The sequence below is a fragment of the Podarcis pityusensis genome (genome assembly GCF_964106645.2).
Source record: "Podarcis pityusensis genome assembly, chromosome: 9".
NCBI classification, from domain to species: domain Eukaryota; kingdom Metazoa; phylum Chordata; class Lepidosauria; order Squamata; family Lacertidae; genus Podarcis; species Podarcis pityusensis.
Genome location: NC_138034.1, coordinates 20,301,917 through 20,328,805, shown reverse-complemented (window position 1 = coordinate 20,328,805; position 26,889 = coordinate 20,301,917). Strand labels below are relative to the sequence as shown.

The 26,889-nt window shown below is 41.6% G+C and overlaps 1 protein-coding gene and 1 long non-coding RNA gene across 3 annotated transcripts in view; one reads left to right on the top strand and one right to left on the bottom strand.

The window, feature by feature from the left end:
- Positions 1 to 26,889, bottom strand: part of MTUS1 (microtubule associated scaffold protein 1) — an 84,610-nt gene that overhangs the window by 24,727 nt on the left and 32,994 nt on the right. For both annotated transcript variants that reach the window (XM_081019811.1, XM_081019812.1), the window contains one exon: positions 1,480 to 1,700. In XM_081019811.1, the coding sequence (XP_080875937.1) occupies positions 1,480 to 1,700 (221 nt within the window). The remainder of the gene's footprint in view (positions 1 to 1,479; positions 1,701 to 26,889) is intronic.
- LOC308484974 lies at positions 10,330 to 21,808 on the top strand. The gene is made up of 3 exons (XR_013990253.1): positions 10,330 to 10,793; positions 18,664 to 19,012; positions 21,455 to 21,808. It is a non-coding gene; the product is annotated as an uncharacterized lncRNA (long non-coding RNA).

Below are 26,889 nucleotides of genomic sequence, written 5' to 3'. Positions count from 1 at the left end.
AGGAATGGGTAACTTTAGCATTCCAAAATTCTGAAAGCTGGGATATTTGTTTAGAATTAAAAGCTTCAACTTTACTGGCTTACGACTGCAGACATAACAACTTCCAACTTTTCAGGGTTAGTTAGACAAACCATCTAAAAGGTAAATTTGGATGAAGTGCTGTCAATACAGAGAAAAAGAAACTTGCAAATAGCATTGCAGTCTGTGACCATTTCCTCTCAGCGTACTTAACATTTACAAGAATTAGATGTCAGATTCTGTATCGTCTGAGCAAATTTAACTGGTAAGAGCGGTGCAGAGCTAATTTATGTTTAAAAACAAAGGCATTCAAATTACAACTTATACACACAGCATGCCACTTAATTGCAGTGCGCAGTTATGCGTTTAATCATTTGATACTATACCATGAAAGATCTCAAAGTATGCGTTGTTGTTTAACAACACATTTAACACATTTAACACATTGCAGACTTGTTTGCCCTGTTTGCCTTGTATTTTGAAATATTCCATGCTCTCAGGAGATAATAGCCCTTACAGTAAATGGGCAGTTGCCTGACTTCTGCTAATCTGTATATGGGGCTATCCGGCTACTCCTTCATCGTGATTTCACACACCATCCAATACACACAGTGTGAAACAGGAGTGATGCCTTTTCCTTGCTTCTCTCTTATTCTGAGATGGAACATAGGAATGAACACCCATCATCTGAAGACAGCCTCTTCTCTACTATCCAGGACTAGGCAATACACCAAAATCTATTTATGGTAGAACATCCCAATTTGAGTAAACCTATGAGGAGGGAGGAGTGGAGAATCAATATTCAAATATTCCCTGAATGCATATTTGAGTTATTATAGTACTATTATTTGTGGCAGGTAGGAAGTATGCTTGAAACCCTTTAAATTCCTGGATCTAGCAAGTGCTGAAATCTAAGTAAGGGTTCAAATTGTTGAAACAGCCAGACAAGTTTCTTGGTAACGGCCCTGTAAGTATGGGCCATTAAGGTAACAAAGGAAGTGGCTCTGTGCCAGATAACAAATGGGTGGGCCCTCCTCTCTCAGCTTGACAGACAAAAGCCAGAGTTGGGAGCTATTAGTTATGTGAGCTGGAAGCAGGAAGCAGGTTGGGAAGCTAGAGAGAGATGCCTCATCTCTGTTGGAATCAAAGGCTGTGGCTATGGGAGAAGCATGGCCATTTTTGGGTACTGATGCTGAGAACCCCTCCATCGTAAGCTCAGGTTGCATATACATATCCCTCATTCCAAAGGAAACATGAACCCTGAGTAAGCGCCTGGAACCCCTGAAATATTGCTCCGCTTGGAAATTGGGGTGGCGTGCAACAATAAAAGCCTATAAACATCCAAGTTCCTTCATATTTAGATATTTTTTCAGCACAAATCAAATCAAATGTAGAAAAGATGTAAAACGCAAGCAATACCAAATAATTAAATGTGCATTCAAAACTCTGAATTAACTTTACCTCGGACTCCAAGTGCTGGATCACAATAGCCAACGCTTCAAATTTCTGATGACTGATGCCCAAGCATTTCTTCAATCGCTGGATAAGTCCACTTTGGTTCTCACACTTTTTTTTGTATTGTGTCAGCTCGTGTTGTTTTGTTTCTGGCGAATGCACTTCGATAGATGAACTGCGGGTTTGTATGAATGAGTTCTTGGGACTCTTCTGCTTGCCCCTGTCAACTGCAGAACACAGAAACAAGAAGCAACAACTTTGAACATCGTAAACGTCAAGAGTACAAGTAAATTAGGCGTATCAAGTAATTCTTTGTCAAAGTTGTGCTTTTGGGCATTACTTTGATAGCTGCGGGAAGCAAAGTACTTCAAAACAAGGAAGACCCCTAATATGCAGTTTGCCAAGTTGTCAGCAAGTGTTCTATTGCTATATTTTGTAATAAATACTGAAGCTTATCCATTAGCAGCATCTTTTCCCACACATTTCTATTTTAAAAAGCTTACCATAATATTGCAGTGCCTTTCTAACATATACTCACAATGCTGCAATCTCAAATGCAACAGCTTGCTCAATTTCATTTTCAAAGCAGTTTTAATGGCATATTTAACATAAAATTTGCACCACAGGCACTTCCATGTACAAATTTCCATTGCAAATTACAGCTTTACCATTTCTGCTTTCCAACATAGACACTTCCAACTAGGTTTAGCAATCTTTCCCCTCTTAATTGCAAATTGCGGAGTTTCTCAGCTTTATAATGAAAAACACAAACCCTGAAGTTAAGGGACCTCTCAAGTCCATTAAAAGGATTATCATTCAAACATGAGAAATATATAAAAAGATAGTGGACAAGATAAAACCAGGATGTACACTGTGCTCCTTCCTACAATTCCAGCATTGCTAAGCATTATTGGGATTTTCACTACTGTGCTCTGCTCATTGGCAATCATTTCTAACAAGCCACATTAAACATTTGGGTGCTCTCAGTACTGCAGCTGATTAATTGACAATCATGTATTGCTCAGTTTGCCAAAGATTAATTTCCAACACGGCTTTATCAAGCAACATTCCCCAGATGCAGTGGTGAAACTTCTCTCATGTTTCTGGCAGGTGCCCTTACAAAAAAACTGCTTTTTAGCATTATGTATACTGTACTAATAAATATACAACTGTTTCACATTTGTAGGAATATTCCTTCAATTTTTATACTCTTGCCACTGTTACATACCCACAGCCTTAGAGGCTCTATACAGGGGTCAGCAAACTTTTTCAGCTGGGGGCCTGTCCACTGTCCTTCAGACCTTGTGGGGTGCCGGACTATATATTTGGGGGGGGGGGTGAACAAATTCCTATGCCCCACCAATAACCCAGAGATGCATTTTAAATAAAAGGACACATTCTACTCATGTAAAAACACGCTGATTCCCAGACAGTCTGCAGGCCAGATTTTGTAAGGGATTGGGCTGGATCCGGCCCCCGGGCCTTAGTTTGCCTACCCATGCTCTATGACAACATTCAAAACAAGAACTTTCTTTCCAAAGTTACTTGATGCACTGGCTTCCCTTAATCTGTTTGTTTGAATAGATAATTGAAACTTTTAAAATGGGGGTTGTATCCAAGGTCGTCCTGTTAGCACAAGGACTTCTGCCTACACAATGCGCTCTTCCTCTTCTCCCCCAATAAAAGAATCTGCTCTAGAGGTTCCTCAGATTTGAGGGGCACATGAGGAGAAGTCTTGTTGCGCGGCAAAAGTCCTTGCGTTAATGGGACAACTTTTTGACAACCTTAGTGTCAAAAAGGAGATGGTCAGACCCGGAAGGAGGGAAGGTGGGTGAGTAGCAAACTATTGTGATGGTTGTGATAAGCAATACTGCGTATCTTAAGAAATACATAGAAAGAGTATTAAGGCTTTGAACACTCTAGGCCTAGTGAAGTGCTGTTACAGTACACGCTCAGAGTAAGAAGCACACAGATTTCAAGTCATAATCAGCCCACCACAACATTCCCCTGACCCTGAAGTCCATTTCCACACGGTACCCATCTAGGTTCAAAAACAAGGGGAAGAGAAAATCTTCAGGTCAAACAAGATGCAAAGTGAGGGAATTGGCTCTTCTAACCATTATGTTGCCTTCTCTTGTTGGATTAAAAGTAGTCAAATCTGTTCTTTATTGCTCAAGATTAGACAGCATTAACCTGGCTGATACTCAATAAGCCCATCACTACAAATGAACATCTCTCTTGGGTAAGTAGCTCATGGCGGGTACCTTTGAGCTACTTGTAAGATCTGAGCAGCTCTTTCTTAAGAGGAGGACATTATTTCGGGTTTTCAACTCGTTTCAACTGTATCAACTACATTTGGACTGTTCCGGGAACATTTTACTACTGAGCTAATTTACATGCACAGAAAAAACAACCATTGTTCAGCCTAGCTTCATAAATTGGTATCTTATTATATGTGACAAATGGATAAAAATCACCAAGTGGCTAGTTAAGAGCTGAATTTGTTAAAAGTTTGCATTATTTTGTGTTCCAGAGATGACTCAATTTTAATTCTAGAACTTTTGTGTACCTGTGTGTCAGAAAGCCCCTGACTCCCTCCCAAAAAATTCACCCAACCAATGTGGAACTTATAAATTAAGCCCATTTACTATGGAATGACCTTCTGGAAAAACAGCTTAGCCAGCTAAGTGCACAGACTGAGAAGGCCACTGATATAAACACTGCCTAGGACTAGGTTTACTGTAAAATTAACTTGGTAAGAATACCTATACGATACCTAGTCATTTCCTCTTCCCCTTCCGCAATTTATTAGTTACATATATTCATGAGTATGAATGAAACAAAGGTATCAGGAAAACAACATAACCCGTCTACAAGACCAGTAAATTTATTTTATACATAGTGTTACGGGTTAGTGTGGGAACAGGGATCCCCCCTAGATCCCTGGGTGCCAAATTTCCCTCTCTAGATTCTTTGGGTGTTGCAGTTTAATCAGGGCTGACAGGCTGAGCTTATTTTTCTGCCAGAGGGGCAGAGGGAGATGATGCCCTTGCCATTGCCATTAAGCCAGGCATGTCCAAAGTCCGTTTCGGGGGCCTAATCCAGCCCGCTGGTCAGTTTAATCTGGCCCCTGTGGCAGTTTATTTCCTGGGGTAAAATCCTAAAAAAACCACAACAACTTAAATCCTAAAAAAGCTCATCATAAAAATCATTTAAAAAGCTCAAGAACTTCACTTCAATCCTAAAAAAAGAACAACTTTGGTTGGCCCTCACGGCCCTTCACTTCATCAAATCTGGCCCTCTTTGAAAAAAGTTTGGACACCACTGCATTAAGACATCTACGAGACAAAAGACCCTACAGGTAATGGGGGTGGGGGTTTGCCAGGGCAACGTGGACATGGTGTCATAACAGGAATATTTTCACCTTTTAAAACTGGGCTTGGAATAGCAGGGAGGAGTTTTTTGGCAAGGGGTTTGCTGCGAAGGAGAGGCAGGGAGCTGAAGGTCAGAACCATCTTGGTGGGCTGGCTGAAGGCAGGCTGGGACAGAGACAGGGAGAAGTCTCGGCATCCAAGGCTGCACTGCTGCAGGGAACAAACCCCTCTGGAGATGCAAATGCTGTAAACTCTGCACTCCCTCCACCGAAAGCTTCCAGTGTAAATACGAGTAGAATAAACTGTATTTCTTAAAGACATGACAGCCTCTGCTGCACCTCGATTCCCAACAGAAACACGACACTGGAACCCCCTGGAATCTTGGTACTGCTCGGCAGAGATTGGGGGTGGCATGCAACCTTTATAACACATTAAAAAAAAAACAGCAGTCAGAATACCTCTTGCAGCCCAAGAGCTGCCTACAAACCTGACTGATATCCTGAGAACCGCTGCAGGTCTAACCAGGTACACATTCGTGGCTTAACACAAAGTGAGGTTGTTTCCCCCCCCCACACACACACACACAAACTGCATTTCAAGTGGCATTTGCATGTTGCTGTACACACAAGAAGGCAGGTAGGGATGTCTTCAACCAATGCACATTGCCTGGTTTCCCTGTGCCTGCAACCGCCCCCACCCCTGCCCAACTCCTGCTCATGGAGCTGTTGCCTGTTCATGTGAAATGGCCGTCTTGAATGTGCAAGCCTCAGCTTAACTGCAAAGTGCATTTTCAAATTGGATAGAAGCTCATTTGAGGGAAGAGACACCACGCCGCAGTATTTCTCAAGGAACTACATGATAGCTATGGGTCGTGGTTAACTTCAAACACCAGTGGCGGGAGAACAATGGAGCCAGAGTAAATGGCAATGCATGAATAGTCTCTTACTGGATTTAGTGTTGCAGTCTCCCAGTGTCCTTCAAAGATGCTAAGTTTTCCTCTTGTTAGGAAGCAGGCAAGCACACTGGTCTCTTGTTCTTGTGAAAAGCCCTCATTCCACTGCATTCTGAACTAACCCTACAGCACGGTTGCTCTCCAGATCGTATTACTCCTCACAACTCCCATCATCCTTGACCACTAAGCATGCTGACTGGGGCTGTGGTTCAGCTGCATCTACGGGGCCTGATTAACCACCACTGCCCTAGAGGAAAGTGCCAACAGGACAAAGAAATGTTTTCTTCAATCACAAGGCACACTTTTGTATTGGTAAATTATTTCAAGTGGGAAATTCATCCTGTAGATAGGTACAGGGTCAAAGGGTGCTGAATAATCAATCTTGAATAGGAGCACAGAATCAAGCAGTCAGCAGAAAAAAATATTGATGATCAATCCAATTATTTCTTTCACCCAAAGAAAACAGCAGGCTTGAAAACTCTCCCTGACTTTCAAGCCACCACTACTTGTACCTTCTCATTTGCATTCACAACACAGTCTACTAGACCTGCCACCATTTATAAAATTTGGCTCCTACTGCACTTCTCTTGTATGTAAAACCTACTTTATGTCAACTTTTGAAGGCGATTCACAGTCATATCTAGTAAAAGTTTTTATTTCAAGCAGGTGGGAAATTGTTTTAACAAGCACCACATCCTTCAAGTGTCTTGAAAATCTTAGTATAGCTTACTGAATAACAAAGATGTTTGGACACCAGCTAAGGGTCATTGCCTTAGCTTCTGGAGAGATTCCTTCTGGGCCAGAACAATATATTTGTGCAGACTGAGCAAAGACTGCCAGCATAAAGCCAAGATCTAATGCAAACTGGCATGACATCAGTTTCCGGTTTTGTCTTTCCTTCTTAATAAACATGTGAATATCTGGTTCCTCAGCTTACTTACACAGTTTTTCACATCTGACAATATTTCAAGCAGAGAGCCATTCTACTTAGCAGGGTGTTTTGCAAACAATTTCACACCCTGTAGGCAACACAAGGGGGCATACTTAATCTATTGCTCATTTCCCCAAAAGCACTTGTCTGAGTCAGCTGACAAGCTCAGTAGGTATTGCTTAAAATAAGAACTCGCCATGAAATGTTCCAGCACCTTTTACTCTAACACACTACAGGTTGTAGAAAGAAGTTAATCTTCCCCCTGCAGATAACTCCTTACAACGTCTCAGTATGTTACTTTCCAAACATTTCTTTAAAGCAAAACAAAACCCCCAAACCTACTTTCCTAGCTTAAAATTATAGTTGAATTACAAGGCTACTACATTGTTTTTCAAATAATTAAATGTAGGAATTTTTCTCCTGGGAGAAACAGCTTTAATTTCAAAAGTCTGCAGTGATATCAGTCAGACAAAACTATTACAATTGTATATTTCTTACCCAACGTAGGATTCTCTGCATTCCCCCCACTCTGACAGTTTGTTCCCCACTTGTCTATACTTCCAACTTCTGCACCCATGCACTGGGATGCCTGTTCTTTCTCATCCGTGGCAACACAAGTCAAGCTGGCAGACATTTTCGGGCTCTTCACCATTGTCTGAAACACTGTAATATTAGTCAGATTGTGGCTCACTTCCTTCATCAGGGTCACCATGTCAACCTGAGTGTTCAGCCTCATTTCCATTTCCATCCAGGCTTTCTTGATATCCTCAAGCACGCATTTTATTTCCAGCTGGCTGGACTTGATCTCTGCCACAAGGTCATCTTTAATTGTCTGCTGGATCTTCTGCAAATCTAAAGTTGTTCCAGTTTCTTTTCTGGATTCTGCCATGTTGTTAGGTTCCTTTTGTTCAGCTTCTGTCACCTCATAGTTGACAAACTTAGGTTCTCCTGGGATGGCAGCTAAGCTCTCCATTACTGTAAAAGCACAAACTGACTAGTCCCCACCTTCTAAAACTTGCAAAAAAGAGTTTCTTTGTTGAGAAGACAACAAAATAACTTCTTCAGACCCTCTCTTCTTTGTCATCGGTGTGGCTGGATAAAGACATTTGAAATGAATGGAGCACATCTTCCTAGTCCTTGAAGTTCAGCTTAACTACAAGTCTTGGCAAGAATGTACCTGTGCAATGGATGCTCAACATGGTCACACCCAAACCAATCAGATCCTTTGCTACATTCATGTAGGAGGCCACTGAAAAGATACTCTCAGTCATTCTATCCACGTGTCAGTCAAAAGAATGCATGTGGGTGTTCTCTTATTTGCATGACTTGTCTGTCTTCTTTTGGCAGTATAGGATGCATCTAATATGAATTTGCACTTTGGAGTAAAGAAGAATCCATCACAGGTAAATAACCACAGGTGCTTTTTCTTCTGCTTTTTCAATTTGCCTTATTATCTGAACATGATGCTCAAGTTGATGACTTTGAGGCCACCAGAGCTGGCATTTCACTTATCTTTAACAATACATGTCAACTCAGAAGTAAGCTGCTCAGGAGAATGGCTACAGGATTGCCATCTAAGTCACCTCGCAACAACTGAAACCCATCAGAATGGTAAAGGAGCAACCCACCTAACCTGAAAAAGCCATCCTTTTGGGTGCATCTGCACCATTTAGCTAGAATGATTAAAGTTGCTAGCATATAGAACATTTAAAATTCCACATGTATTATAGATTTAGGCTCTGTGAACACCATCAGTTTATTATAAAATATTTTTCTCCCAAGTGTACAGCTACAAAAAAAGGTATGATGAAGAAATGAACCACAGGATGTACATCAGTTAAAATTAAGCAGTATTTCAATTCCACATGAGCATGTGTGCAAATGTAAAAACATGGGCATGTTTTTGCATGCATTTGTAAACTGGTATGCATTTGTAGTCATGCACACAGCCAAATGCAGTTCCTTCAGCACACCAAACCACCTGTCCCTGATAGTTTAGGAATCTCAGTTCAAATGTTACCCATTAGAAACATGCTTGGCAAATCATATGAAAATGGTCTTATGGATTTTGTATGTCACAACAAGAATGCTGGGAGTCAGGTATATTACAACCTGGGGCAAACAGTACTGAAACCTAAGCATTTTATAGCTCTCCACCTCCATCTCTGCATGGCTGCTCAACCACCAACTACAGCCTCAAACAAAGCTTTAGGAGGAGACCTCAGGAGGAGACTAGTTAATTAAACTAGGATAAAAAAACAACAACTTGCGAAACATTTCTACAGCAGATAATGGATACAGAACAGACAGCTGGCGAGAGGGCTAGCAACAGCAATGGAAGATGCTTAGATCTCAAATCAAATCTTAATAACACTGTAAAAATTAAAGCCCTGTAAAAAGATTAACTAATTCAACTATGACTAATAAGTTTAAAATCCCATTTTACTTATGGAAGCTATTTTCCACGTGTGGCACAGTCATAGACATCCGACTCTCAGCTGATTCAGGAAGGCTGCATTTACATCAAACAGGATGTGACCAAAGTACTTGAACAACAATTTAAAGACGTGAGAGTTCTGTTTCTAAAGTAATCGTTAATATTGTGAGCACAGACCTGCAGTATCACTTAAAACATTGTTCAATATATCCTACATATTCAAAATCCTACATATTCAAAATATGTTTGAGAATTTGAAAAGAGAATACGCCTTAACAAAAACTTTCGAAAACAAGTACTGAACCTAAGGATCTCTTTGTGCTCTGGACTAAAAATTGAAACTAAAACTAAAACTTTGAGCCGATGAGAACAAATGTTTGCAATGTTGATCTCAAATTCCAAACAGGTCTTGCAGGAATTTGTTGGTGTAGCACAGAACAAACAGGATATTGTCTTTATTAGAAAATGATTACTCATTTAAATATAAGGTAGATCTGCTGGGGACAAGAGTAGCGAGAATGTTCCAGTACAATGAGACACTGGGAAGCAATCATATGCAACCAATATAATGTGTTTTAGGCACCAATTCCAAAATTGGTTGCACAAGTGCTTCAGATGAAGCATAAATCGCATGAGGACCACTAACTACCATTAAGCACAACATTACCCCAGGGTAATGTGCAGGCAGACATAATGGCATACAAAATTAGTGTCTGATAGAATTACAGCACTTATATGCTAGCATCATTTGTATTTATAACCCACATTTTCAAATAAGCAACTATGTGCTGACCCTTTCCCCCCAAATTCTAATTTTTAAAGTTTGCAAGACAACCATGTCTCAGTGCTCAACACTACATTTGCTTTCAGAAATGCCAAAATGTACCGGGACAGAGATTTTTAAGTACCTCCTACTGCTAGAACACCCATATTGTTTGCCTAAATGTTGTGTGTGTTAAAGTAGTACCCAGAATTGGATGCTCCTAGAGCCACTTTTTGAAGAGACTGTTGTAGAAGTGTTACATCTCAATAAATCAGCCTGTCATACGGCTTCCTCAAGTTATTAATCTTCATTCTTCTGGTACCTTTCTTCCTAACCATTTCCCCCCCATTCTCCAACTAAAGCCAATCTCCCTCTATTAATTGGTGCCCAGTTTTCAATGTTCAACTATCATCTGACTTCTAACACTACCATGCCAAATTATTTATTAAAACCTCATTCTTCACCCTGGCATACCAAAATCCATCTTCTTCCTCAATTGTTCCTCCTTTCTCCTTTGTACACACAGTTTTAGATTGCAGGCATACTGTTTCCTACGTACAGCATCTTGTCTATTTGCTGTAGGCACTTTAGGACATTAAAATGTACACATCTTCTGGTGACAAATCAGCTGATTAATACCTAATGGGCACTGAGAATGAAAATTGCAATACTGTTTCGGGATAGCTGTTTGGGATATCTAAGTTGCAGCACAGTAGCGTTCTAAAATGCGATTCTTTGACAATATGAGTTGCATTGGCAGTGGCAGATCAAGTAATGTGACAGCCCCGCATTCATCAATGTTCAGAAGCCATGTGGCTGAATGCAAGTTGCATTCTCCTCCAGAATTCATATATACGGAAAAGGTAGGTAAAGATTCTGCTATCCTCACTCCTCTACCATATTGCGTAAAGATTATGGCTTTGCAGGGAACTGAAGGCAACATTGTACGGGAAGCTGTGGAGGGCATCCTTCTTCTTTAGTTCTCACTACTGGCTGGGACTGATGAGTTGGGAGCCCAATGTGGTTAGAGCCACAGGTTAGTCACTCCCGTTTTAGAGTCTTAAATGCCTACGTGTTTACTAGGCTGGTTTCAGCACGGCTCAAGCATTTCAAGCCATGAACACTGAGAAAATCAACTCTAGGCCCTAGAAGCATGACTAGTGTTGCCGCAGCAACAAACATACATTAAGGCTCATAAAGCATTATTTACCAGTCAGCCCATGACCACAAGCTTCCCCCCCCCCAATGCCTACAGCACTTTGGAAACATTTTTAATTAAACGTAATAATTTTAAGAGTTTATTACAGACATGTGTGCACCCAAGTATGCCTTCCAAGTGGGAAGAGTTTTCCCAGAAAGAAATAAGACAACCACAGGTTCTAATCTAGTTAACTTCACCACTCCATTAATTAGTATGGGGCGGCAGAAGCAGGTGTAGCTAGGAATTAAACAAATGGAGAAAACGGTCTTGCAGTGAGTTCACCCCATGACATTGTTTTTATTCCCTTGATCCTATTAATCCTAGATATACATGTCCCCTGATGAATAGCCATCTGTGTCTTCAAATATACTGTCTGTTAAAACTGCAATATTTAGCCAAAACAGACTGAATTTATTAAAAATATGCTTGACTAAAAAGTTATTCCTGATTAATTGAGCAGCAGCTTATTATCTTTAACATAAATACTGTGGTACCTCGGGTTACAGACGCTTCAGGTTACAGAGTCCACTAACCCGGAAATAGTACCTCGGGTTAAGAACTTTGCTTCAGGATGAGAACAGAAATTGCGGGGGCCACTAGGGGGCGCATTGGAAGATGGCCGACAATACCATCTCTCCGACCCACACGGGGTAATTAAGAGGCTGTTATGGGAGTACGCAGCCTCCCTTGTTGCCCCAAGGAAATGGGGAACACTGCCCTTGCCTGCTGTGCCCATAAATCACCCCCTAATTCGAAAGAAGGGGGTGAGGGCCCTAGGCAGAATGCCCCCGTGTGGACATCGGCTCTCCTGGACGCTGTCTCTGATCGCGCACTAGTTGCAGCAATTTGGAATAATTAATTACAAAAGAAGCAAATGCACATATTTCAAGTGAAGAAGGGGAGTGAAGTCTGCTAATTTAAGTGACCTCTGCGAAAGAAGACGACGGGCTGGAGAAACAGGAATATATTATGATGAAGATACACCAAAGGCGGGGTATGTTGACAACGGGGCTGAATGGGGGGGGAAACCTTTTTTACTTTCCTTCTATGTGATTTACAAGAACCCCTCCTCATTAGAACCGTCGGTTGAACTGACCCAAGCAGGATGATTAAGGTCTGTGTGGAGATAAACTTTAACCAAAAGTATGCTTTATGGAGACCGAGAAGCAATAAGAGCTTTTGGGAATGGCGCAGCAATTAATTCAGAGTCGCCATCTTGCCAAAGGATTTACAGCCGGGAGGAAGAACGGATTTGCTTTCAGACTGCATTCCTAGTGAATCTCCTCAGAGGTTTTGAGAAAGGAGGCAGATTGGTGAAGATTAATGACACTAAGACTGTTTTGATGTATGGAAGTGATGTTATATGGAAAACGTCTGGATATGGCTACTGGATAAAAAAAATAATATCCACGCAGGATTACAAACTGTTCTAACCAGCTTGCGGAGACTATCAGAGGTCACAAAGAGAAAGGAAAAATATATGAAAATAACAACAAGAGATGTGGAAAAATAATAAGAAAGGACTGGATAGTACTGTGAACATCATAAGGTTAGATTTGTGGACATTAAAATAGCAGTAAGAAGCAAGAAGTTGATTGGATCCCTTCGGAACTTGAAATATGGGTCCCCCCAACAAAAATTTAAAATTCGGCTGTGTAATTTGGAATTTATGTAATTTGGTTTGATTTGATGTGATTGGTCGGTTAATAAAAATTATTCTTAAAAAAAAAAGAGAACAGAAATTGCGCAGCAGCGGCAGTGGGAGGCCCCATTAGCTAAAGTGGCACCTCAGGTTAAGAACAGTTTCAGGTTAAGAACGGACCTCCAGAACGAATAAAGTTCTTAACTCAAGGTACCACTGTACTCTTAAAAAAGCCTCCTATGGCAGGTATCATACAACATTCCATCCTTAGAATATACCTTCTGTGACACACAGCCCTGCAAAAAGAATACTTCTGATTTTAGCTCAAATGAAAAAAAAAATCATATTTCAGAATCTCATTCTCCCTCAAATGCCTAAATTTGCTGTGAAATACTACAGAACCCCATATATGGTAAACAGAATACTTCACTTCTTCAACTACATAATTTTATAATCTTTTTGTATTTTTCATCTTTTGTTGGAAGCCGCCAGAGTGGCTGGGGAAACCCAGCCAGATGGGCGGGGTATAATTAATTAATTTATTAATTAATTATAATTAATTAATTAATTAATTAATTAATTAATTATAATAAAAGCTCCTATGTTTTCCCAATATATGCATACATTTGACTAAATATGTATTAATGGAACACCTGGGCCATGAATCTGGGAAGAACTATATCACAGGGACTGTGTTTATACCTTTTACCTGTAGTCTATTACCTGGCTGCAGGTGGTGAAACCTTACCACTAGCCCTGACATAAAAAGCCGCTGCTCAAGATATTGCCTCCTTCATATACATTAATGTTTAATCTTTTAGCCTTTTAATTCTATGCAACAAATGATGAATACTGGGAAAGATGATCAAAATACTTTCTCTTAGCCGTGTTGATTTTCGGGACTGTCAAACTTTGTTTCAAAACAAAATTAAACATGCTACGGAAAATGCCATTGGAGCAGAGCAGAAGGTAGATGTAAGTTAAAAACACAGACTATGTCTTTCTGTGGCATGGAAATGCTATAAAAACATTGATGCCTCTTCTTTTTACTGCCTAAAGTAAACATGGCACAGCATTACGAGTGCTGTGGCAGCACAGTACTTGAGACAGACAGCATTTAAGTAGTAAGAAATAGTAAAAAAAAAAGGATGTATGGATTTAGCTGTTCATGTCTGAGGTCCAAGATTAAGCGCCAAGTATGCTCAAATCATACAAATATATTAAACCTTGCAGAGGGGAGGGCAGAGTGGATTTAGAGGCTATTTAAAGTTGAAGCTGTGCAAAAATAGACATCAAAAGCATCTAGTCTACTAAGCCTCACTAAAAGTGCTTGCTTTGCAAAATTAAAGCCCTGGAAGGATTAAAATCCTCACTGCCCCTGGGTAGCAATAGACTGTTCATGCAATAGACAAAGGATACCGACAGAAACTTGCAGTGGGCAGCCAGTATTAGGTCACGCCATCCGCTATGAATCAAATCCTTTGCTTCCACTGTGAAGCTCCCTCCAAACCCTGGTGCTGCTTTCCAGATGTATTGGGCTACAACTCCCAGGTCCTCACAGAAATGTAAGACCCCTTCAATGCCATAGGCTTTGGGTATAGATCAGTTTCCCCCCAACCTGTTGTGTTACAAATGTTATAGACCGCAACCCACCAGATTATGAGAGCCCAGGGATGATCAGAGCCATAGTCCAAAATGCCTGGAGCGCAAAATGTTGGTGAAGGCCAATACAGATTAGAGGTGCGGAAAAGAAAGAAGCTAAATGCTTAATTAAAGGATGACTCATTTCACAAGCTTGCTCTCTTCACTTCAGTCACATTGGTCCGTTCTTCCAAGACAGAAATACATTTACAAATGATTTTTGGATGCCTGTGCATGTAACTCTTCTAAACTAGGAACAGCATTCAAATCATAAAACTAAAATATCTCAGGTGGCATGCCAAAAGCAAGGCTTCAAGCCTAAAAAGGCAACTGAACTTAATTTAGGCTGCAATCTTATACCCACTTACCTGGGTGTTAAGTACCATTGAACTCAACCGAGTAGACATCTACAGAACTGCACTGTTAGGGCAGCAACGAAACTCGGTGGCAAGAGAGAAGACAGGATCCCAAGTGTTCTGTTACAGAACGACTTGCTTCTACGATAGCAGCTTCAAAATAGATCTCTCACTCACTCTCTCTCTCTCTCTCTCTCTCTCACACACACACACACACACACAAACCCAGGGTGTCCTAGTCGCACTTCTGCATGGTCAAGAACTAGATGAGAAGAAAGGTCCAAGAGAGAAGGCAAATTGGAACAAAGTCCAATAGAGGGAGCGGCTGCCCAAAAGCACTGAGCTCAGTACTTTGCTTTCATCCATAGGGTGACGCTCACATTCCCAACCTGATGTGCACAGAATAGGCAGCCATACTGAAGAGTCTGCCTGCAGCACTGAAGCAACTCTGGCTTCTGCCAGGGAGGATACAAGGAGACACTTGTCTTGAATCACCCTTTTTCCATCGGTAGGAATCCCCTGCAGCTGCTGATGGCACTACCACAACAGAGAAACAAAGCAAGGGATTGCTTAGGACTAGAAAGCCCCTACCCCCCAGTCGGACTTGTAACTGTCTAGAATAGAAATAAATAAAGCAGTTTTACTTCTTTTGCAGAAAGCAAACCAAATAACCTCCACTCGTTCAGATACCTTTAGAATTAGGCAAAAGCCTACCCAGCCATTCAACACTGGTGACCCTATGGTTAAAGACAGTAGGAATATAGCCTTTACCTGAGAATAATTTTATCATTCAAGTGAGTATGCAAGACAATAGAAAAAAGCCCTACCGTACTATGTGCTCCAAGTGTGTCCATAGTGGGCTTAACATGGAAATTTAAAGTGGATTTTCTTTCCGTATTGGATTATCCACCTATCAGGAAAACCCAAATTTAGCGGGGGAGGGGGAGTGTGGGCCACCACATGGCTAACATGTGGGGGTCACAAATGAAAAAAGACACACAAGTAGTTTCAAATCTACTTCAACTCCATGGTGAATGAATCTTAAGAAGCTTCCATAACGGATCGAAAGCTGACGTTTTCCCATTAATGTGAAATTTGGGACACTGTCTCCCTCCCTCCCTCCCTGGAGCCAGCAATCAATTGGCAAGGAAGCAAGGATCTGAAAGTGTCCTCTTCATGCACGTAAGCCAGATATTGTATGTGTGTGTAAATAAACCATATACCCTAGAGACACCACAGTCTCTGCTGTGCCTCATTCCCAAAAGGAAACACGGACCTGGGTAAGCATGCCTAGAACCCCTGGAATCTCACACCACTCAGAGATCAGGGTAGTGTGCAACAGTATTCTTTTCATGAGTGGACAGAGACAAATTCTAGACTAAATATCTGTATAGAAACAATCTAGAACAGAGCTTTCCAAATTGTGTGCTGCGGCATGTTAGTGCATTGGTTTTTAACCAGTGTGCCATATAACAACAACAACAAATTATTTATACCCTGCCCATTGGCTGGATTTTCCCAGCCACTCTGGGGGGCTCCCAATAGAATATTAAAAACACGATAAAACATCAAACATTAAAAACTTCCCTAAACAGGGCTGTCTTCAGGTGCCTTCTAAAAGCCAGATAGTTGTTTATTTCCCTGGGGTGCCTTGAAAGCTGGTCAGGGGTGCTGCAGTCAACACTGGCCCCTGTCCCTCTTTCCTTCCCTTCCTCCTCTGATGCCCTTTTGCATCTCTGCCTCCCAAAGGTTTGCACAGCTGTTTGTTGCAGCATCCCTGGCTACAAGCTCCACAGGCGAATGGTGGCTCTGGAAGAAACCTCTCTTTGGGGCAACGGCGGTGGCTCAGAGACCAGGGTAGCAGCAGCAGCAGCTGCCTAGCGGACTCCCAAGGAGAGTGGAGGAGACTGAGGCAACCCTCCACAAGGGAGGGTGTTCAAAAAAGGGTAAGAGGCTGCCAGCTCTGCAGGCAAGGGCTTCTGAGCCCCACAGGGGTGCCGCAGAAAGAATGTACTTAGTTAAGGGAGCCGTGGACTCAAAAAGATTGAAAACCTCTGTTAGTGTGTGCAGTGTATAGGTGTGTCATGCAAATGCTCCCGGCACTAGTAAAAACTCCCAGAGCTAGTAAAAACTGAATTACTGTGTTGCTAAATGATGCATGTCTGAAATGTGTGTCATCAACATTAAAGTTTGGAAAGCTCTGATCTAGAACCTGGACATATAGTAAAACTATTGTGCTCTTGGTTTCATAATGTTCCCCAAACAACTGGGTAGAGGGAGTGGCCCTAAAAACAAAATGTGCCTTTGGGTCCAAACTATCCCGCATTGAGAATCGCATAAAGCCAGCTTTGATCAAGGTACATGAATGATATCTGTCACAGTGAATGGAAGGGACTGAAACAGACTAAATCACCCTGAGCCAGACACCTGGAGCTCAGGAACCTCTAAATGAGTAGAGTCCACCCAGAGGATCCCAAACCATGCAAACTAACTCAAACTTGGTCATCCATTTGAGACCAAGTGCCAAGCAAAAAATGACACAGCAAGCTACATGCCTAAGCAGGGCTTTTCACCAAATACACCGCTAATACTACATCGGCATCAACACTCAGGCATCAGGAAAATTAGGATATGGTCTGCCAGCCAGAAAAGGTACAGAAGCTATATTTTGTCCTCTCCTCCGCAGACAAAATGGCCTCTTCAAGACTGCTGTTCTTGAGTTTTTAGTGCGCATATTACTACATAGTTAGTACTTGCTAATAAGATCTCCTCAGGAACAAATCTCTCTTCTCTTACCTTTCCACAGATTAGAGACTAACTCCTAATTTGAGAGTAAGAGTCCCACTGAGGTTATATTCTTGTGATGCCAGCTCAGACCAATTTGACAGATACTGCATTACTTGTAGAATTTTTTTGAAGGAGCACTGCTTCTGACATGGTGTCACTTTATACCAGTCACAGCATCTCAGTTTAATGGCTGCTACATTTGCTAGAAGTGGTTGCTGCATAATGGATGTGCCATAACTACTCATACTCCTATGCCCAACTGGTCTAGAGCTTTTTGTTGACTGCGCCACTTCAAAGTTAAACAAAGCTCTTCATGGTGCACGCAAGCTGCCGTACGCTTGTTTCCTTGGGTAAGATTTTGTGATACTCAAGTACAAAATATAAACATTACTTCAAGTTGGCGAGGGCACAAATGTATTTTTTAAAATGGTCATCACTACATGTTAAGTAGGTATCCAATCCCTTTCCAGTTACTGCTTCCGTATGCTTTGAGACAGAAAGCTGTTTAGACATGCACAAGCCACTGAGAATGGACAGCTTATTGATTATTGCAAGTCTTCACATAGGGAAACCATACATCAAGGGGGGAAAATAGCCCATATGGTTCAAAGCAAACATTAGAATCTGTTCGCCTAACTTTCGTGGCAACTAACGATGCCTATCTATAATAGTAATAATAATAATAATAATAATAATAATAATAATAATAATAATCAGAGACACAATTCACATTTAACCAATATATTACACGTCTTAGAGAAGTTTTAAAAAATCAAGAACCTCAGCAACATTCTAGGCTGCCTTAAGAAGGGTATCTTTCCTTTTTTGAGGAACTCATTTGGGAGAATATGTTATGTAACCCTAAAAATAGGACACAGCTTTCACAGCAGTATACTCATACAATATGCTTCGATATACCCCCCCCCAAAAAAATCAGCATATTGCTTACTCAGGAAGAGGAGGACAGGGGAAAATAAAGGAACTCAAGGCTAAGGCAGAACCTGAGTAATTTATACTTGCAAACGTGGGCCATATTATTTGCATAATGAGCTTTTTGCGGCCTGTTCTGCCCTACATGATGGACCTTTCTTTTTTTCCTGACAGAGGACTGATAAACAGATCTTGTCCCATTTTAGTGGAGAAGCACAACATTAGCTGTGGTGGCAAGCATAGCCAATAGTTTTATGAGGCTCCTGCAAAAGAAAGCAAGCCGTCGGTGTGTGTTTTCTACTGCAGCGCCTAGCTCCCAAAAGACAGATAGTGGTCCATATATCACAGCTGCAAGGCTGTACCAAATACCCTCCATCAAGAAGGTGACACTGAAACTCCTCAATTACATCTGTGTTGACACACAAAGCAGAACTGGGCTGATCCTGGGAGAAGCACAGTGCCTTGTTTATGCATCTTGGAGGCACCAAAAATCCACTGTTACCAAGTGACCTTGTGCCTTAGGAGGTATGCAATGTTTTGTTATTAATCAGCTAAGAGATTTAAAAGGCACCCCAAAATAATTGGGCATCTAATTCTTGGAAATTGTGGGTTTTTAATACATGTACTTACAAAAAAACCACAGGTAGCAGAGGCTTTCCACTCCTCCAGCATGCAAAAGGGAGTGCCTCTTCCAAGATGTGTGTCTGTAATGCGGCATCATCATCATCATCTAATAATAATGAAATAATGGTTTTCTCTTTCTTGTTTATAGGCAATTTTAAATCAACTAAAACTAAAGCAATCAACTATGACAGGCATAGGCAAACTCCCCCCCCCCCCGATGTTTTGGGACCACAGTTCCCATCATCCCTGACCACTGGTCCTGTTAGCTAGGGATCATGGGAGTTGTAATCCCAAAACATCTGGAGGGCCAAGTTTGCCTATGCCTGAACTATGATTTCTTCCACTGGGTGATGCTACCTATTGTTAAGGGGCTAAGAGTATCAGATACGACACACACAAAAAGGAGTTCCTCTTAAAGCATTTCCATGAACATTTATGCTACCATGCTGAGATCAATCAAGCTGGGGGCAGGGAGAGAGCTTTACTTGATGCAACATTTTTATAACAGACTTAATGTTGAGCTCTGCAGCTCGGATTATACAATACAGGTCAACAATTCTGGACCCATATCTCATGAGCTCTCTTTCACATGTTCTTGGTGCAAAGAACCTCTACATTGATGCTGCATGTTTGCATCATTGGCTTGCCAGCAAAGGTTTATGTCTTCAGCAACTTGTATAACCATTTCCCCCGGTTAAGTATTCTAGCCACAGCCATAGCAGAATAAGCACTTTAACCTTAGCTACCAACAGAAGATAGATTTTACTGACCATCTATGTGCTTAAGGGAACAAAATATGGCCAGCTAGCTACATGGCCAGTTACTGTATATAACAAATTTAGCCCCAGCTTTCCAAGACCTATGTGACATGCACATAAAAGAGTCATGAATGCAGTGAAAACAGGGATATTGAAAACCTGGATATCTTCCACGGTCTACGTGTAAACGTACTGTATTAAGAAAAGGTTTACTAGCAGGACATTTTTTATATTTTACTTCCAGTTAAGAAGGATGTGCAGTTAATATGTACAACAGCAGACTCAGATCACAGAACTACGCACAAGAGCTTTCATATATACACATACAGAACTCAGATCTAGCTATCAAGTCAATTGCAATCTACACACACATTTTTTGCAGGGTTGTGTTTGTTTTTTTGGCAGCTGAGTCTTATACATCAGTTGGTTAGTAGCAATGTTAAGTAGCATATCTACCTATATTCCGATAAAAATATTTGTTGTTTCCCTTCAGCTGTGCCACACATGTTAATGCTTGGATAGCTCACTTGCCTATGAAACATCTGAACTGTAACAATTACCCTGAATTATGAGATCATTCTGACTGCTGTGCTAAGCACACATGAATATACACACACACACACACACACACACACACAAAGAGGAGGGAGGAAAGGAGGGAGGGGAGAGCAGGCATGTGCATAGCCATCCTGAATTGCATGTCAAAAATACCCAAGGGACTGAGATGTTAGGAAAGATTATTAGTTGCCAGGCTGAAAAGGAAATGCCCTGGGGAGGAGAAGGGAGGGGGAGACACAAAAACACACTATAAACAGAGCGCATTAAAACTGCTTGGTGACAGAGACATGATTAAACTCCGAAAAGGACTTTCAGTTACATATTTGCTGGATGCACTATTTGAAACATTATGCTTTCCAAAAATACTATGTATAAAAAGAAAGCTTCTACATTTTTCTGTTTGATATGCAACGTAGTACAAAAAAAAAAACATTGATGCAGATGTAATTAGGTCACATTTAGAATACATTATGCTTATCCGTTTCTTTCCAGGAACAGTATTTACTATATTTTTACTGCCTATCTATGTGCACTAGAACTAAGATTATTTTTTGTCCAAATTCAGCAATAATCTCTCAGAATTCCATTTAGAACACATTCTGCTTATTATGCTGAATACATTTCAGAACTGTACAGAAGACAGCTTTATTTAAAATACACAGTCTGATTTATAATATATGAACATCTGAATCTATATGCCATATAGTTAAACAAAAATGAAGAACCTGATCCTAAAATCGCATTCTTTACTTTATAAATAGATTACACATCTGTCAGACTTCTGTTCTCTCTCCCCCTCTCTCTCTCTCTCACACACACACACATGCACGCACGCACACACTAAGAAAATGATGATTAATTTATCTGACATGGTGCAGTTTAAGGTTTAATGCTGCAAGAAGGAAACAGCACTCTGAACAAATCCTAACTGCTACAGCAGCAGAAGTAAACAAGACAAGATGTCCCCCATACACAGAGAAAAATTACCAACCTGCATGAAAAATAATTGTGTTTTTCCCAAATCCAGCAGGAAGTCGGAGATTTTGTAGCAACCCTTTTGCAGTTAGACGAACATGCATGTTGGATAAGGAGAATTTCGGGGACCATAACATGTCTTCAGAGCAATTGGAAGAAAACCAAGCAGGAAAATGCCTCCATGTACTGTCACATACTATATTTGTAACTCAGCATTGAGGCCATGCAGTAGCTGGCCAGAGGAAAAAGAAAAACAAGCTCACAGTACATCAAAAAACAACAACCTCCCCTTGGTTCTTCACTGAGATTCCACAAACGGATGAAAAGCCAGGAGAATTCAAGAAGGCAGACACTATATCCACAATGTAAACGCTGCTGGCAGCGTCTTTCCCCACCAGATACTGTAAAACACAGCTCACCCTTAGAATAAAACTGCTCTGTGATTCAGAAGACAAGCAGCCTCTGAATTACATCACACTGTTCATGTTTAATCTACGAAGGGACCCAGGAGGGATGGGGAGGAGGAGGAGGAAGAGGAAGTGGGTGGTCTCCCAAGCTGAATATATCACCCAGTAATTCTCATTCTCTTGCAAGACTGCTAGAGGAGAAGATTTAACGTTCCACAAGATGGATTAAGATTATTCCTCATATAACCAAAGGGCCTTTTATCCTTTTTCACAGTTCTGAAATATGCTTACTCCCAGCTATCAGAGCCACTTACACATTTTAGCACTTTCTAACCAGACGCATAAAAAACAACAACAACCCTTCACAGGGATTCCGCTGATATTACGTATTGCTGTTGTTTATGAGCCCGTGAATTCTTGATGAAATTCTTCACTTAAATAGGATCGAGAGAGAAATGTCCAGAGAGGGAAGTCAGGCTGGTTATGCAGTTTCATGGCACTAAAAATGCCTCAGTTTAGTGACAGGCAACATGCTAAGCCAATACAGTGGTACCTTGGGTTACATACGCTTCAGGTTGCATACACTTCAGGTTACAGACTCCGCTAACCCAGAAATAGTACCTCAGGTTAAGAACTTTGCTTCAGGATGAGAACAGAAATCGTGCTCCAACGGTGTGACAGCAGCAGGAGGTCCCATTAGCTAAAGTGGTGCTTCAGGTTAAGAACAGTTTCAAGCTAAGAACAGACCTCCGGAATGATTTAAGTACTTAACCTGAGGTACTAATGTACTTAGGAAGACCACATAAATCTGTGTGCTACTGAAGAGGGGCTTGCAGCCCTTTCTCTCCTCACCTCCCAGTACATTTTGGTGCTGAGCTAAGCCAAGGTTTGGCTTAGTGTGCCATCCAGACCCGGTGATTAAGGTCTCTGCTCAGTATTCACCAGCTCTAACCAAGAACAAATGTTTGCTTAGCAGTTCTGCAGCAAAAAGGATCAGGGAGGAGCCAAGTGCATGGCAGTTTCATCTCCAGGAGCCTGTGTGGTCCCTTATCTTGGCATAGCACGACATGCAAACCAGGCCATGATGATTAAGACTGTGTACACACCATACATTTAAATCACATTCCATACACACACACACCCAAAGAAGAATAATGGGAACTGTAGTTTGCTAAGGGTGCTGGCATAACTGTAGTGCTGAGGGCTAAACTACAATTCCCAGGATTGTAGGGGGGTGGAGCAGATGTGCTTTAAACATGTTGTGTGTACACAGCCTAAGATAAGAGGGTGCATGCTTTAGACGGCATCCAAAGGAAACCTGCCAATTCAGGAAGAGATAGCAGATGGGTTTTAAAAGAAAAAATAATAATCTGCTATTGAGCCAATATGTCACATCATGCAGGGACTCACAAGTCAACAGTTATCTATCTATATGTAGGTGTGACTCTAAACCTAAAACATCAGATTTACAGAAGGCTGTGCTTCGCTTTCCTTCAGTTACCCAGCACCCAAAGGCAACCTTGGGTATTGTCTAGAGATTTCTATTAGGGCAATAAAAAACAACAGCAGAGCCCCCAACTGTTTGACTTCATTTAAATTGTTTCTAAACAGCTTTTAATCTGCGGGTGTGTTTTTCCCCATTTTTTTTTGTTTTGCTGTTTTTTTTTAATAAAGGGGAGTAATATGTGTCTGGGAAAAGAGGAGCTAGGGAGACCAGGGGGCCCCAATCGCAGTGGTCCAGGGTAGGGGAAGGTATGGCGTAGGAGATGGGAAAGGCCAGGTAAAGGGCACACAGCACAGGCAGTTAGTGACTGTGCCAGCCCTTCCTCTGACCTGGACAACTGCAGTTGTCCTCAGGTCTGCGGCTGTGGTTGCTAAATGCCAGGTCGGCTCTGAGCAAGACCTCCCTCACCCATGATCCAATTATGGATGAGGAGGTCTGTATCACTGAGACCTGGGTGGGTGAACAGGGTGGAGTTGGTCTCACCCAGCTATGGCCACCTGGGTACTTGGTACAGCATCAGAGAAGACCTGAGAGTTGGGGAGGGGGAGTTGCTGTGGTCTACAGAATTTCTCTTTCTCTCTCCAGGCTCTTTGTTCAGTTGTGTGGGAGAGAATAGAGTGTGTCTTCCTGGCATCGGGCCATCAGAACATATATGGGTTTCTGTTGCTTTGCCGTCAGCCTTGCTGCCCAGCTATCTCCCTGCCTGAGCTGACAGAGCTGGTCTCAGAGTTGGTGTTGAGGACTCCCAGACTGTTGGGACATCCATGCCAAGGCAACTGTCTCTGGGGTAGCTCAGGACTTCATGGCTGCCTTGACCACCATGGCTGCCTTGACCACCATGTGGCTGTCCCAACATGTTACCGGCAGGCCTCATCCTGGACCTTCTTTTCTCAACTGGGGGGATATTGACATCAGCCCCTTGTCATGGTCAGATCACTTCCTGCTGGTGTTTAGGCTTTCAGCACCTTTCCCCCTCTGCAGAGGGGCAGGGGACCTATGAGGATAGTCTATCCTTTGAGGCTAATGGATCCAATGGGTTTACAGAAGACTCTGGGGAGTTCTCCAGCTGATATCTCTGATGCTCCTGTCAAAGCCCTGGCCAACTTCTGGAACATCCGAATGGCTCAGGCAATTGACATGATCGCTCCTGAATGCCCTCTTCTGCTTTGTGGAGCACTCTTGGCATATTACACTGATCCTGACCCAACTGCATTGGCTGCCAATTAGTTTCTGGGGCCAATTAAAAGTGCTGGTTTGTCCTATGAAGCCTTAATGGCTCAAGATCACAACATATCAAGGACCGACCTGGAGACTGCATTCATCATCTGAGGCCCTTCTTTGTGTGCCTCACCCCTGGCGAGGACCAGAGAGTGGTAACACAAGAACTAGCCTTTTCTGCAGGGGACCCCCCTTTTGTAGAATGCTCTCCCCAGGGAGGCTTGCCTGGCACCTTCACTACAAAATATTTCTCTATAATCAGGCCTTTGGCTGATTAACATTCCATGTCCCTTAAAATGTGTTTTTGGGAGGGTAGGTATGGGTTTGGTTTCATTTTTATTATGTATTTTGTGTTTTCATTTTGTATTTCTATGCTGTAAACTGCCCTGAGACCTTCAGATGCAGTATACAAATTTAAGAAACAAACACACAAATGGTTGCTGTGAAACTTCCTGACCTCAAGAACAACAACAAAGCAAGGTAAAATCTGTTCTTTAGGTCTGTCTCCAGCTTCAAGCAAAAGATAGGTCTTTCTTTACACAGAAGTATTTGCAGGCCCAGGCGCAGTGAGCCTGCAAATGCCTGAGCAAAACCAGGGGCAGAGTAATAAAGACACAACAAGCCAGTTGTTTGGATTAAATAGGTCACAACTTTATTCTTATTGATGTAATATTGTCTTAGTGTAGACATTCATTGGGTGTGTATCCTGTATCAACCAGCCCAATCTGCTGGCTCATCATTCCAACAGGACCAGTCCTGGGTTTGATAGGCCCAATAAAATGTAATTGGCCTTCTGTGGTTTTCTGGCATTTCTCTACCTTTGCCTTGAAGCAACAATTTGTTCAAACTCACTGGAAAAGCAACAAGGTATATAGTTCTCCTTTCAAATAACAGTAAGAACTTCCTATCATTCTATAGAAAGCCAACCAAGCCAAGGAAGGAATCCAAACAAAACAAGACAGAATACAATCCAATTTATTGCTAACTTCCTTACATTACAAGGCCCAGACCTCGTAGTCAATATATACTAGGTACAAGAATGCTCCTATCCTCATTTTCCAAGGAGATCTCCCTTTTTCATCCATCAACCCACAGCTGCCAACTGCCTAACTGAATCTTCCACCTTCACGCCAATGGCTCAGCTGCTCTCAGAATCTCACTGTCCAATCCAATCTCAGGAAAAAAATAATCCAATCACATCTGAGTACGTAACCCGAAAGACACAGAATTTAAAGACACAGCAACTCTTTTCATGTGAAATTTACCTAAAAACATTTCTATCATTTACAGGAGCCTTTGATTTCATAGAATCATAGAATTGTAGATTTGGAAGGGACCCCAAGGATCATCTAGTCCAACCCCCTGCAATGCAGGAATTCCTAGATGTAATCATAATGCTTAAATACTGTGTGGAGTCCTATACAATTATCATTGCAACACTGCTCCATGAGGCATTTACTAGGTGTCAGGAATGTGGTTAACATCTGCAGAGCCACTGTTGTGCAAATATTTGTCTCATGCTGCATATACAGAATAACTCTTAGTCTGCTCACGTCCCTTAATATTTTGGGTCTACCAATTAATCCTGATTCAATAAAGAGAGAATCAGTTTGAGTAAATCATGATTAACATTGAACTACCGAGTCAACAGGAAGAAGCCTTCAAGAGCAATCGACAACGCTAGGAACCTTTTTAGACCTATGCGTTGAGGAATCCAGTATCACTAAGGCATCTATAATTAACATTTCATGTTATAAGTAGCACTTCTAATTCAGCACATGCCATTCATCACTCTTCGTTGACACACAGAACCATTAAGGTAAATGAAGGTTTCACCAATTGCATTATTTATTGCTGAGCTCTAAAACTGAAGGCAGGTGTACAAGACTTGGAAATGGCAAGTGAACATCTTACTACATGCAGATTGCTGGTTTAACCTCTACACTGCAGACCACAATCAAAGATAAATATATGAAGGCTGTGTTGCTCAATGACAAATTATATTTGGCATTACATACAAAATTATTACATCAGATGCTATCAGCTCCAACATTTTCGTTCAAATACTTTCTTATATGCTACACAGGATTCAGAACGTCAGTTTAGCTGGTCTGATTGGTAAAGTACATTTGGTTCTCTAAGCTTTATGTCAACCTCAACATGATGGGAAACTTGTCACCTGCATGATTTAGAGATTAAATAGCAGGTGCATGTGGATGGGCCAATCAGGGCCAGAGTTGCAGTGGAGCTGTTAACTCTTTCCTCCCATGTCACAGTCCCAACACAATATGCCCCCCTGAAGCTGTTAGAACAGGATGGGAACTCCCATTGGAGAAGGAGTTATGTTCTGTAGATTGA